Source organism: Aspergillus eucalypticola, assembly GCF_003184535.1.
Source record: "Aspergillus eucalypticola CBS 122712 chromosome Unknown BO83scaffold_27, whole genome shotgun sequence".
Lineage (NCBI taxonomy): Eukaryota > Fungi > Ascomycota > Eurotiomycetes > Eurotiales > Aspergillaceae > Aspergillus > Aspergillus eucalypticola.
Window position 1 is genome coordinate 132,711 of NW_020290301.1, and position 13,545 is coordinate 146,255.

The 13,545-nt window shown below is 46.8% G+C and overlaps 3 protein-coding genes across 3 annotated transcripts; 2 read left to right on the plus strand and 1 right to left on the minus strand.

Moving 5' to 3' along the window:
• Window positions 1–3,882: 3,882 nt before the first annotated feature.
• Window positions 3,883–7,295, plus strand: BO83DRAFT_453074 (putative NRPS-like enzyme; the record flags this gene model as incomplete). Its single annotated transcript, XM_025536890.1, has 4 exons — window positions 3,883–4,188; window positions 4,243–4,516; window positions 4,602–6,814; window positions 6,900–7,295. The coding sequence occupies 4 exons, from the start codon at window positions 3,883–3,885 to the stop codon at window positions 7,293–7,295; spliced, it is 3,189 nt and encodes a 1,062-aa protein (XP_025384476.1).
• Window positions 7,296–9,953: 2,658 nt separating this feature from the next.
• On the plus strand, window positions 9,954–10,332 carry BO83DRAFT_119181 (uncharacterized protein). Its single transcript, XM_025526000.1, has one exon. It carries the CDS (start codon window positions 10,057–10,059, stop codon window positions 10,246–10,248), a length of 192 nt encoding a protein of 63 aa, XP_025384477.1. The 5' UTR covers window positions 9,954–10,056; the 3' UTR covers window positions 10,249–10,332.
• Window positions 10,333–11,211: 879 nt separating this feature from the next.
• Window positions 11,212–13,100, minus strand: BO83DRAFT_344991 (uncharacterized protein). The gene is made up of 8 exons (XM_025528735.1): window positions 13,076–13,100; window positions 12,771–13,006; window positions 12,638–12,713; window positions 12,437–12,588; window positions 12,016–12,377; window positions 11,689–11,964; window positions 11,508–11,618; window positions 11,212–11,453 (listed from the first exon to the last, which is right to left on the minus strand). Exons 2-8 carry the CDS (start codon window positions 12,895–12,897, stop codon window positions 11,262–11,264), a joined length of 1,296 nt encoding a protein of 431 aa, XP_025384478.1. The 5' UTR covers window positions 12,898–13,006; window positions 13,076–13,100; the 3' UTR covers window positions 11,212–11,261.
• Window positions 13,101–13,545: the final 445 nt, after the last annotated feature.

Consider the following 13,545-nt stretch of genomic DNA (forward strand, 5'->3'; position numbering starts at 1 on the left):
TTCTATAATTGAAGTTATGATTCCCTTGAAGTGGAGGAATAAGACTTCGAAAGAATCAAGCAGCTTAAGGACTTTGTAGTCGGGGCATGCGATACGATAGAAGATAATTGACAAGAAAATGAAGTGGAATAATCGAAGATAATGAGTTAATGCAGTAAAGGAGATTGACTGAAAAGAGAGAGACAAGGTTCTGGAGAAGGAAACTTGAGGAACAACTTGGTTATGCCGTGCAGGCCCCATCGCCCTTATAAACACCCAACGGAGCGAATGAGTAATGTTCCGTTATGGGGCCAACTATGAAATGTTCATCTGGGATAGGTTTCATTGTGCGATAAGAAAGAGTAACTGGATATCGATTCCGATCAATACACAACGATGCCGATTACGCATTAAATGAGCGATTTATTCATAAAATTTGTATAAGATACATAGTCTGAGTGGGTCAGCAATTTTGGGGGGGGAGTTCGATAATCAATAGATCAAGACGGCACCAAAAGCGCGAAGTATTGGGGACAAGAACTTCGGCTAAACGGCAGCCTTCCACCTCGGGTAGACCAGGACCGGCAATTGACATACAAGAAGTCCCATAGGGTCTTCTATCCTTATCCGCAGTTCTATATGCATTTACTGTGCTCCGCATTCCGTATACAGTGACATACTTAAGGTTCAGGCAGTTTATTGCTGTCTAGTATCGGTTGGTGATGGAGGGATATCCCACTGGAAGTTCATGGTGAATTTCTGGCACAGTGGGTGAATGGTATTTTGTATTATTACAGTCACTCTGTGAAGAGAGTTTAGACTAGTGAGATAGATGGGCAATAGTTGAACATCATAATAGATCTATTTATGATTGCTCAATTCCTTCAGACATCGCGGCCAATCTGACACCAGATGAGAGTTTGGAGTTGCGGATGGTTAAGTGGGGGCCCTTCTGAGCTAATCGGCACATATGCCGACGGATTTTATTATGCGTGCTGAAGTTTGCATTACTCTGTATGCATGTCTACATTTCGATAACACGACACTTCTATGAAAGACCCTCGGTCAGCATACGACACTGAAACGATCCAACGTATCTCTTACTAGTTACAATCGTGAAGAATCGAGATTGTTACATGAGAAGCATTCAATTCCAATCCCCTGTTTGTCATAAGACTGACCTCATACAGGTTACTCTTAAGTAGCCCTATAATCTCTTTCAGTGGATGTGGATGGCTGGGAGCACAAGATATTATGCATGCATTTCTGAATGCAATAGTTATCCATGCTATAATCTTCTTCCGAATACTAGGTGGCGAACGAACCTCCACATGGCCTACTAATAAAAAGGGCCGGCCGAAATTCGAGAACCTGATATAAGTATCTATAATTGAGAATAAACCTAATTGAGCTTGTTTACCACCCGGAGTGGAGATATTCTAGAAAAGTCACGACTACTACTGGTTCTGACTTAAGATCACATGATTTGTGCCACGGCAATACAACTCCTAGCCCCATCTTAGCTTGTACGTGATCTCATCTAAGTATTATTGAAACTCGGAAATCTAGCTGTCTTGGCGCAAAGTGTGTTCCATCCATTGAGTTATACTTTTTGCCATCCCTAACTTATCTTAATATCTTCAGGGCCCCCTCCCTTCTACTTCCATTTTGCACTTCCGTAACGTATCCTTTTCTCGAATTTACGCACATTTTCACTCAGAACATGCGCCCCCGAGCAATGCCTTCTTCCGATCATTCACAGTCCGATAAGGTCCGTAAGCGTGTCTGCAAAGCATGCGATCATTGCCGTCTTAAGAATACAAAGGTATATTATTAGAAGAATATCCCACATAAGCCATTAGTATTATTTGTATAGTTGACTAAATACAAAAGTGTAATGGACAAAGCCCATGTCGTCGCTGTCAAACAGACAAAATAATCTGCGTCTATGGGAGACAAAAGAAGGTGCAAGATAAAGTATACCCTAAGGGGTGAGCTAGCCCTAAAACAATTGATGTATAATCGGAAGATATAAGTTGATAATTTAACTCATGTCTGGAAGATACGTTGAAAGTCTGGAGCAGGAACAAAAGTGGCTGGTGTATGGTTGGCGGGAGTTCTACCGCCGCATAGCTGTGGGCTGCCCGGTGGTCCCTTGAGGCTTGAGGACAAGGGTCATCCGCTCACCCACGACCTGCTTACGCGGCTTGGCGTCTTTGACAAATCCTATGGTAATTGCATCAAGGACACCCCCGAAACTATGCAGCAAGAGCTGTGGAATAATAACATACAATGCCAAATATTGAGCGATAGGAGCTCTTACAGCTCGGCGTGGTCTGAAATAAACCCCGCGTGGTCTAACACTAAATATGGAATAACCCTTTTCCATCTTAACCATGATGAGGATTTTGATTTTCATAAAAATTATATATTTTCAGTATACTAAGATAATGCACATCTCAAAACTAAGCTTAAGAATATTATAAAAAAAGATTCTCTAATAAAATATTCTAATAAATATTTTAAGTATTCTAAAATCTCTAATTACCTTAAAAATTCTGATATATAGCTTATTATAGACTCATCGTGGTTTAAAACTAAGATTCTTGACCATGATGAGCTTTTGCCAAGAACAGCTCAGCGTGGTCTGAAGAGGGCAGTAAGATGACTGGCAGAATATTAGACCACGCTCACCTTTTTTCAGACCATGATGAGCTGCGACCCGGGGTATTTACCTTCTCACGCCGCTCAGTAACATAAGGTTCCGAATAATTACCAGACAAACCAACGTGGAAAAGCCATTTCCCGGGAGAGATCGCCGCTATCTAAACGGTTCAAGTGCGCTAGAACAACCAAAACCAAGAGGCTGAAGCGGGTGGAACGAATAAGCAGGTCTATCAATAGGATGGATTCTTCATTTTCACCACACTTTTGGTCGGATTGGGGGGTCAGATGACAGCCATGGCCGTCGAGGACTAGGAGGCTGTATTTCCTACTGCTCCGCCTCTAACCAACGGGATGAAGTGCTTTTGAAGCTATCGAAGCCCAAATAGATCGGTAGTCCCGCCATTATCGCTGACCTCAATCCTCCAGGTACAGGGAACGAAATTATCTTCATAGCATGCGTGGAGATGCGTTCCGCCCATAAAGATCAAATTGGAGGCAAAACCTCTCTGTTTGAGTTCTTTGGTAGTTGTATCGTCCAGCTCCACGAGCCCGAAGAGTAGTTAGAGGGATATTATAGAGCTGCGCAACCTGAAGAATACTAGCGATCTGGTCTTCTTGAATAGCTTATGGCTCGAAGGACCTTATCTTCTTGCTTCTGATTTCGGTGGCATCTGTGGTGGTTGAATTGCCTCCTCCAGGAGATCGGAGGTGGTGTTTTGGAGGGGGTGGGCCGCGCGACCGTGGATCGCTACTAGTATTTTAGTAGCCGTAAACACTCCACCTTCTATCATATCGAATATGTTACCACCGTGCTGCAATGTGGGGACGATGTAACACTTTTACGTATGAACAGCCCGGATATATGTTACGGCACTACTATACAGTATTTTTGCGGCATAAAAAAGGCCGGAATAACGGCACTCCCGCAGTATTGTGTCTGCCTCTCTTATGCACCAGTTGTGGAGCATAAATACCAACTCTACTAGCCACCAATCCGCATTGGTATGGAATCGGCACATTGTGGATGCAAGGGGATGGAGACAACGAGATGTGCTATCGAGGAAAGCAGAGACAAGCAAACACGGACATGCCCCAGTCGCGCGTTGTTTACTTCTTCAGATCTTCCTGGTTATAGAGTACTTACCGACTGGAAACTATATATTGGACGACTGACATCCGTAGGTCGAGATCTGTGAAATCACACTTAGTTTACTTGCCTGCCATCCCATAAGAAACATGACCATTGCAAAGGAAGCTGTCCTAGTCACAGGGCGCGCTCCTCGGAGACTCCTTGCCGCTCATGTCGATGCGATTGCAGTCACAAGTCCAACTCAACTGTTTGGCTTGACCCCCAATGGCACGCACGCTGCGGCCGGCTTTCGAGAAGTGAATTTTGAGGCCTTGTGCCGTGCGGTGAACACCATGGCATGGTGGTTAAACAAGCATCTTGGTAAATCGAACAATGAAACCATTGCATACCTAGGGTGCAACGATATCCGCTACATTGTTCTCATGCTGGCTTGCCACAAAACTAATTACACTGTGCGTGTGGCAAATATCTGTACTGGAGTCTGACAACAACTGATTGTGGTGTAGCTCTTTCTCCCTTCGACTCGTTTGGCAAACGATGCATACAACCATGTCCTTCACGCAACCCAGACCACACGGTTGCTTTTTAGTCAGGAGAAGAAACAGCTGGTCTCGCGGTTGACCGGTCTCAGCAAGGCCATTCCCTCCCTGGAAATACCCAGTGTCGCTGAATTGTTTAGTGACCGTGACCACACAGGTCACCTTCACTATGATTGGACCCCTTCTTTTGAGGAAATGGAAAATAGGGTTGCTTTTGCCATCCACAGCTCGGGAACAACAGGTATGAGGGAGGCGAGAGGAAGCCACTAAACATCGAACCCATTGCCCCTGAATGTACGGCTGATGATCCCCCGTCAATTCTGCAGGTATGCCCAAACCGGTATACCTAACCCATGGATTCCTAGGCACTATGGACTACGGCGCGTTTATACCGCGTCCCGAAGGCCGCTCCTTGTCGTTTTTCAACGATCTAGCCTCAACCGATCCTGATTCCAAGGACCTAGTTCTCTCCGTCACGCCATATTTCCATCTCATGGGTCTCGTCTCATTCTTCGAATCCATATTCCACAACCTTCCCTTCGTGGCCAGTCCTGACCAGCCATTGTCGGTCAATTTCTTGATCGACATTCTTCATCACACGCGCCCGACCGTTACTATTCTACCCCCCTCCATCCTGGAAGACATGAGTGAGTCGGATGAAGCCCTAGCATGCTTCAGCAAGCTTAAATTTATTTGTTATGGCGGAGCACCTCTAGCCCCAGAAGTCGGGGCCAAACTGAACCAGTATACCCAACTTAGAACCCCTATCGGTTCCACTGAAATGGGTGTTATCAGCTCGCTGGTGCCACAGCACCACGACGATTGGGGATACTTTGAATGGAACCCGGCCTATCGTGTCGAGATGCAAGACATTGGGGATGAGCTGTACGAACTGGTCATTCCCCGAGTCGAGAACTCCCGCCTCATGCATGGGGTCTTCCACACGTATCCCGACCTCAAGGAATACCGGTCCAAGGATCTGTATGTGCGACACCCCCACAACCCGAACCTGTGGCGGTATCATGGACGATTCGACGATGTGATAGTGCTCAGCAATGGAGAGAAGCTGAATCCCATCTCGGCAGAGAAAGTCATAGAGGGCCATCCGTCTGTGCATCGCGCGCTGGTCATCGGCCAACGCCGGTTTCAGACCTGTTTGCTCATTGAGCCTTCCTCAGATCTGGCCACAGACGCCATCGACGAGCCGAGCTTCATCGCGACCATCTGGCCCCTGGTCCAGGCCGCCAACCAGATACTTCCGGAGTACGGACAAATTATGAAACATATGATTCTACTCGCTTCTCCCACTAAACCATTTCAACTGACTCCAAAGGGAACGACTCAGAGACACGCAGTCAACTTGGCCTACACAAGAGAGATTGACGCGATCTATGCCGCACAGGATGAACAGCAAGTCGAAGTGAAGTTACCAGCGGCAACAGACTACGAAAGCTTGCGTAACTACTTGCAAAGCATTATCTCATCGCTCACTGGTCGCTCGCAGGACCTCAAGGACAGCGACGATCTCTACACACTGGGCCTCGATTCAATGCGTGTGATACAGCTCAGCAAGACTTTAGGAAGCTCAGTCAAAGCACGTAACGGAGAGTTGGATATCAAAAGACTCAATGTTCAGGAGCTTTATGCCCATCCCACACTAGGAAAGCTCACCTATCTGCTGCAGGAAGTGCTCCAAGAAAAGACGGCCTCCATCCCAGTCATGTCCCGTGCTGAGAAAATCGCCGAGTTGGTTCACAAGTACACGGATGACCTCCCGGTCCGTATCCTGGGAGCCAGAGATCTTCCTGAACGCTCGACAGTCATCGTAACCGGCTCAACCGGTTCCCTTGGGACCTACCTTTTGTATGGCTTGCTCTGCGATGCGCAGGTCGCAAAGGTCTACTGTCTGAACCGGACAGAAGATGCCGTCGATCGCCAATCGGCCGGTTTCGCACAAAAGGGCCTGGACACTGCTCTACTAGCTGATAAAAGTAGGGTAGAGTTCCTCCATACATCCTTCGGGGAGAGACATTTCGGTCTGAACGAGGCTGTGTACCGCAGACTGCTGGACTCGGTGGACATGGTCATCCACAACGCATGGAAGGTCAATTTCAATCACCCAGTCTCAACTTTCGAAGATCCCCACATTCAAAGCGTTCGCGAGTTCATCAACTTTAGTCTTGAAAGCCGCTACAACACACACATTGCCTTTGTCTCCTCCATCAGTACAGTATCCGCCTGGAAGCCCTCTTCCGCAGGAGAATCTTCGGTTCCGGAAGTGCCCATGGAGACCGTGGATTCGACTCTGGAGCAAGGCTATGGTGAATCCAAGTATATAGGCGAGAGGATTTGTGTGGAGGCATCCCGGAGATCGAAGGTGCCCACTAGTGTCCTGCGGGTTGGACAGATTGCGGGCCCGGATAGTCAATTAGGGTTATGGAACCCACATGAATGGCTCCCTACTATTGTGAAGACATCTATTTCCATGCGCCAAGTCCCTGGGGAACTGGGAAGTTTTGTGGTGGATTGGGTTGCCGTGGTGAGTAACTTGAGCCCCGAATGGGAATATCTTCCCTTCTTTCTTCTCTTCTTCTCTTTCACGTATGCACTAACAGGATAAACAGGACACCCTTGCAAAAATCACTATCGAGATCCTGCACCACCGTCGTCTCGAAGCAGCAAGGTCGGCTTCTGAACATGCGGTTTTTCATCTCACGAATCCATTCCAGGCACCCTGGGCCGATCTCATTCCGGCCATCCAGAAACGGTATCCAGTAGAAGTGGTGTCGTTTGTGGACTGGATAAACGCACTAGGATCTGTCCAGGATTCCTCGTCGGATGATCTCGTTGACAAACCAGCTCTCAAGCTCTTGGACTTCTACCGCGCCATCGCTGGTGGCAGTCATCAGGGCCCGATATTGAGTGTCGAACGGTCTAAGGAAGTCAGTCCGACCATGGCCTCTCTTGGACCGGTATCGCTGAGTCAAATGTCTAACTGGTTGAATCAGTGGGGCTTTTGATGGCACGTTTTTCTCTTTCAGTAGGCTATTGGGACGAATCTATAAGGTTCCACGACAAAGCGGTGTTGGGTTTACAGTAGAATACTGGGATATAGAAGGGTATCTTATTTTCTTCCACTATTGAAATCTGGAGAACTTAGAACTTATAACGAAATTCCGAAAATATTTGCCCTACATAAGGGTACTAGGATTTCTATTCTTGATATAGACGGCATCAACGGTTCTAGCTGCTGCCAACGCCTCGGCCATGTCTCGAGAAAACCCGAAGCATCCCCCGTGGACACAGGTACCATTATTGGGGCCCTAAATCTTGTATCTCAATCGTATATATGGTCGTATGGTGTGAGGATGTATCTGATAACAATTCTACCAATCATTCTAAACCACTTCGAGAGTAATATTATGATTCAAGATATGTGATCCTCCCGAGAACCCAGGGACCTTGCCGCCGGCGATACTACCATTGATGTGAATCCAATCGACTGGTTGAAGCAGTTCACCACGACACATTAGCTTTCAGCAAAACTATGCTCTACATTTAAATATTTTGAGAGATATTTATGTTTTTCTTCTTGTATGGTATTTTTTTTTTTATGTTTTTATTTGAACGGTGAAAACGAACATCGGTATCACTCGGTATATAATGGGAAAATCAATTATGATTATGGTTAACAGGATACAGAAACAAGGGCAGGTACTGTAGCATTTGGCAAGACTGGGCCTAATAGGGTTGAAGGATGCTCTCATAACGACGCGTTAGCAATATGAATTGGAACGGCGGGGTACTGGGGGAAGATTATCTGGCTTCTGGCAAATTTTGTCATGATATAGCGAGGAAAGAATGTATTCGATCCATCTAGATCTTAAGAGGATTGTTGGTTGGTTGGCGGGAGGAGGTGGTGGGTCAGAGACCACGCAGGAAGAAGAGGAGGCAAAGGCTCAGCTGACCCTGGCTGGAGTGATGCCTCAACAGATTACAGGGCGAAGAAGTGAAGTTAAAGCGGCGATGGCACTGAACCCAACAGAAAACAAAAGTGGGTGAACACGGACATACAACAGGATGGATCTGCTCGTGGTCAGCCACTCAATCACAAGTATTTTTCTCCTAATGAGTCATTGAGGGGCGAGGTCGAGGCTTAGGCGTCCATGTGACTGAGGAGACCAAAACCCTTGCCTGTATTACGGTCAAAATGAACTTATGGAAGCTACCCAATTACAACTCCCGAGATAAAAAGCAAACACGGGGATATGCAATGATTGGTAGGGTGTTGCGAATCAGAGCACCGCTAATATGCACCAAATGCCGCGTCCGGGTGCGCCTGACTTGTAAAGGGTGAACAGCACGGCGTCGCTGTCAAATCAGTCTCTGGAGTTTGGCCCACCTTCGGAGCGAATCTGCAGCCTCGCCTGCAAAAAAGCAAGGTATCCGGCTTTCTTCGGATACACTGTAGTGTTAGTGCATTAATCAAGTTTTACGCCACAAGAATCAGTGCTTACTCTTTGGGATTTTCATTACTATAATGTCGGAGTGAACGGCCTGAACGTCCCAGCTCTCTACTCATCTCTATTATCGCGTGTAGATACAGAATGAATTAAGCAAAGTTACAGAAAGGATACTACGGCGCGGTTTTGGGTGTCCCAAATGACACGAGTATAAATCTACCACTCCGAGTCCAGATTCTTATCCGGCTCCATGTGAGGGCCAACGCGCTTATGTTGCGAGCGGAAATAGGAAAACTGGGAATCTCACCATGAACCCAAGTTGGTGCAGCCTAGGGGTAAGAGCCGGTAACCCAAGGTTAGGCTGGGCTAGCTGTCCAAACACAGGAATGCGGAATAGGGAAGCTATGGTCTAGATTTAAGTGACATGCATTAAGGAGGGCAAGCGATGAGTTGACCATCATGCATTGCCCGAGACTGTTCGGAATAGCCGAGCAATGCGCAGATTGGGTTGTACTCAAAATAAGCAAAAGAAAATTCTGTCTGGAATCTGTCCCATCTGAACCATGTCCACTTGCATTTCGGGGTAGTCTCGCAGAGCTAACGATACTTGACTTGTGTTTTGCCCCGCGGGATTCTCGTAGCTCTATGACCTAGTTCACGGGGTCTCTTTACCCTTTCCAGGCATATAGCTTCCTCCATGACTACCACGCTGGATGGGAAAGGTCCTAGGTCGCTCAGAAACGGCGGAATTCTGAGATGGTTCATTCGAATTGCCGGTGTTTTCACCTGTACGGGACTGATATCGAGGTTGATATGTGGCGCCCGCTGGGACGTATCCCCCTCCGTGTCGCTTGGGCTGATGACCCTTCATGATGTCTTTTAAGATAGGGAGTTGTGTGAAATTAGGCGGAAGACCGGCTTACCTGGTTTGGAGCCATCATATTTAAGCAGATAGTTTGTTGTCGGGATCGGTGTCAATAATCCAAGATCCGAAGGATGATAACGTAACTGAGAACAGGCAGAGAAAGAAAGGGAGCAGGGAGGCAAGAACTTAAGGCATCGGGAGGCAGAGGATGGAGGCTGCCTTGTTGAAAGTGGCAACCTTGGTCAGATCAGCCCCACGCTAACGCCGGGCCAGCCATTCATGATGGAGCACTTCCAGCCTTGGGTCTTTCTTCCCCGCGACAAGGGAATAGAATAAATCCAGTCGAATTCCTCCGTTCCAAATTAATTCAATGGAGAGCTTAGACGGTTTGCTTCTCCATAAACCTCCATAAAACAGCGTGCACTTCTCCGTCCCCTTAGCCTTCCACACAATATGGTCGCACAAAGCTATGAAACGCGAATCATTGTCTCTTTAGTATTATCTATAATAGCTGGAATTGTTTCTCTGGGATCTGTCTTTGGTTCATGTCTGATAAGACGGCCGAGGCATGATCCAAAAACAATACCGTTCAAATCTCTCTTCATCCTCCTTCTAAGTCAATCAATGTATCGGCCTACGTGGTGAATTTCGTATACCGGTCAGGAATGTCCTTGGCTGATAATTCACTTTAGACATATAGCATTTGCTGTTTATTCGCTATTTCGAAATCTGGGGGACGTACAACCAGAAAACGATGAAGCCACGACAGTCATCGCTCAGATCTGCACATATCTGCAGAGTATCCTTATTCTGAATGTACTATACCGGCTCATACATACCTACAAGACGCAGAATCGTAACGATATTAGGAAGACGATTCTTCCGTCAAAAATGCACGGCAGTACTTTGGTGAGCCTCATTATTATTTCTATCGCACATTTCATTACCTCGTTATTGTCATATTCTGCAAACGGCCCAGACTATCAGCATTCGACTTACGGGCTTCAACTTGCGTTCGACGGTCTCGTTATGATCGCTTCCCTACATGTTATCTTCAAGATATACACAATCATCCGGAAGCTAAACAGTGCCCGACGCTCTTCTATGGTGCGCTGCTCCCCATGGCCTGCTGATTGCATAGTTGAGGTGCTGACGGACAAATAGAATGGAGCTCCCTCTCTCGCTGTCGGGGGGTTCTTCTTCTTTTCCCACAGTCTATCTCTTCTCGTTGGTGATAGCATGAATCAGAGAACAGACATGGAGGGCGGAATCATAGATTTTCAGACAATAGTGCCTCGAATAGTGGTGCCGGCTATCTGCATAACGGGGCAATCCATAGGCATTGTCCATTGTTGTATGCAGGTGCATAAATTAGGCATCTATGGCCTATCCAGGCCAACCTCTGCGAACGATGAGCGGGCTCACATACTTACGGGCTCTAACGAGGAAATGCTTTAAGGCAGAAGCTATCTAGTCGATCTGGTCTGTTTTCTTTTGGATTTCATGTAGCAATAATGTGAAGGTGTGGCAGTTGGGTTTATAACATTGCAGTAATTGAAGAGAATGATATCATGAACTTGGTGTTCTGATCCATACATTTACTGCGTTCCTATACTTTGGTAGTTTGATTAAGAGAGCCTTCAGTTCAAATATGGCTATTACCGACTCCACCACCCACTTCTCATATTAAAAGCATCGTACAATCCGAGCGGCAAGCCCTTAGTGATAACACGCCACACGAGAAGAACGAGGAGGGTCAGCAGGGTGGAAACCACCCAGAAGATCCAGAAGCTTTGGGATATACGGATCATCACAGGGTCGAAATTGAAGAATTGATTTCCAAATATCGTCTAGAGGGTTAGCAAGAAGTTTTCATAGCCACAGATTGGATAGATAGATCTCACTGATACTGTCGACACTGGTAGAAATACGAGTGTGACGAATGCAATGGTGGCCATGGAACTGCTATCCGCCTGCATAATTCGATTGCCGTCTTGCGTGACGAGGTGGAAGGACTAAAGTACGTAGTGCGTATTAGTGTCTCCATGCGCCTTGTCGGTATTCAAGGAAAAGCATAGATGATACTAATGCAATGATATTGTTCATCCGTTTTTCAAGACCCTTCAAACGCAGACTAATGGACTGGAACTGGGTCTCAACGTGCGTGAGCATTCCCTGTGCCATTTCAGTGGCATGGCGATCCCCGTCAGGGATGTTCTCTAGGATCCGTTGATGATGCCAGGATAGCTTTTTCAAAGTGAGCATTGTGGCTTCGGCGCTCTCCTGGAGAAACAGGATATGCTTTGAAACATTATGTAGCCCAGTGAAAGACTCCCTGTCCTTCATCGTGGTCAGGGTGTTCTAGGAAGGTCAGTAACTACCCAGGTACACTTGGCTAGAGACACGGAATACCAGTTCGATCTGGCGAAACACATCCATCACATCCCAAACCGTATTGTCCATTTGCAGAGACAGCTCCTCGAAGATGATAGCAAAGAGGCTGTACGGGTCACGGACGACGTTGGTTGGTATTGACGATGGTGAAATATCTTTGAGACGTTCTTTGAGAGATTTTGACGCTTCGAAACAGAGAAGCGTCACTTCTGGACCACAATTCGAACCCACTGCCCATCGCAAAAAATACCCTGACCGTATCCACGTCGAGTCGCCGTGCTGCATCTGTGGTGCTCCCGGCCTGGGATCGGATATCCGCGCGTTGCCAGGAGCATCATGAACCACCGTGATGTTCTTACACAAATAGTGGAACCAGGAGCCTTAACATGATGTGCAAGTTATTGATCGGAATAAACATGGAAGATAGTACTTTACATACAATTATAGCCATTTATGGAGTTCAAAGCTCCAAATGAGTGCGTTACCGACCGCAATCTGCCCGCAAGGAATGCAGACGGCGCAGCATAGTGATCAAAGAGCCAGAGAAGTCCTTCAGCAGTGGTGCTACTTGGCATATCCAGGGGCGAGAAGCTTTATAGCATATTAGTCGCAAGCGATCCCACTTAGTGGATGTACCAACATGATTCGAAGTACAGGTACAGGCAATTTCCCTAGTTCAGGCATGGTGACCTTTCGCGGAATTAATTGGTAACAACCTGAACGTCGTGTTAGCTACGATATGCTGAATGCAAATCTGGGACGATCCCTGTTACCATCAGGCGCCTGAACCGAATCTAGTACGTCCACAGTGAACGTGTGGGGGGTCAGAAGCATGGGTTTGCCGAAGGCTTCGCGCTTGAAAGGATCCAAAAGCGACCGATCTTGAAAAATAGACGACATATTGACTGCTTGATGTTGAATCCTGCCCGGGGTCAAGAGACAGTAACGAGGGGGCACCCACGCGTGGCGGGGTCAGGAAGTAATCGAACGGGGTCATCCCCGACCGGGGCTGAAAAAAAAAAAAAGATGATAGTTTAGTCAGAGTCAGAGTAAGCAAACTGGCACTGTAGTGTCTTACAATACACATGATGGGTTACTATTTCTGGTACTAGTAGTACTAGTGAATCAGCTCTGCATGTGATGTAAAGTCCTCTATTTACCAATATACATATATGTACATGAAATTCAACCCTATAAAGTACTTAAACTCTAATTGGCTCAGCTTAAATAACGCACATCAAGGATTGGGCCTAAGTTGTCTGACACTAAGAAGTATAACTCATGATTGAGAAGATCATTCAGTGTGAGCCTGATTTCTCTGATCCCATTGAACGCACTAATCTCTGACCACCTCGCAAATGAGAACTCGTCACGAGGTGATTCTCAGCCTTGCGTCCTGGCTGACTAAGCCGCCTGCATGGTTCAGCTGAACCGCGGGCAAACGGCTGTTGATCATAAGACTCTCCCTCTCGAAAGCTTTGACACGACTTTTTGAATGGCTCCTATCTCATGTCCCCTCATCGTAATTAACAAGTCTTCCTAGAGAAA

Coding starts and splice junctions, on each gene's coding strand:
- BO83DRAFT_119181 (XM_025526000.1), top strand. CDS start 10,057: ATGGTCGCACAAAGCTATGAAACGCGAATCATTGTCTCTTTAGTATTA.
- BO83DRAFT_344991 (XM_025528735.1), bottom strand. CDS start 12,897: ATGTCGTCTATTTTTCAAGATCGGTCGCTTTTGGATCCTTTCAAGCGC. Junction 12,378..12,436: donor CTCCATAAATGGCTATAATT/GTATGTAAAGTA, acceptor CATCATGTTAAG/GCTCCTGGTTCCACTATTTG. Junction 11,619..11,688: donor TGAACAATATCATTGCATTA/GTATCATCTATG, acceptor TACGTACTTTAG/TCCTTCCACCTCGTCACGCA.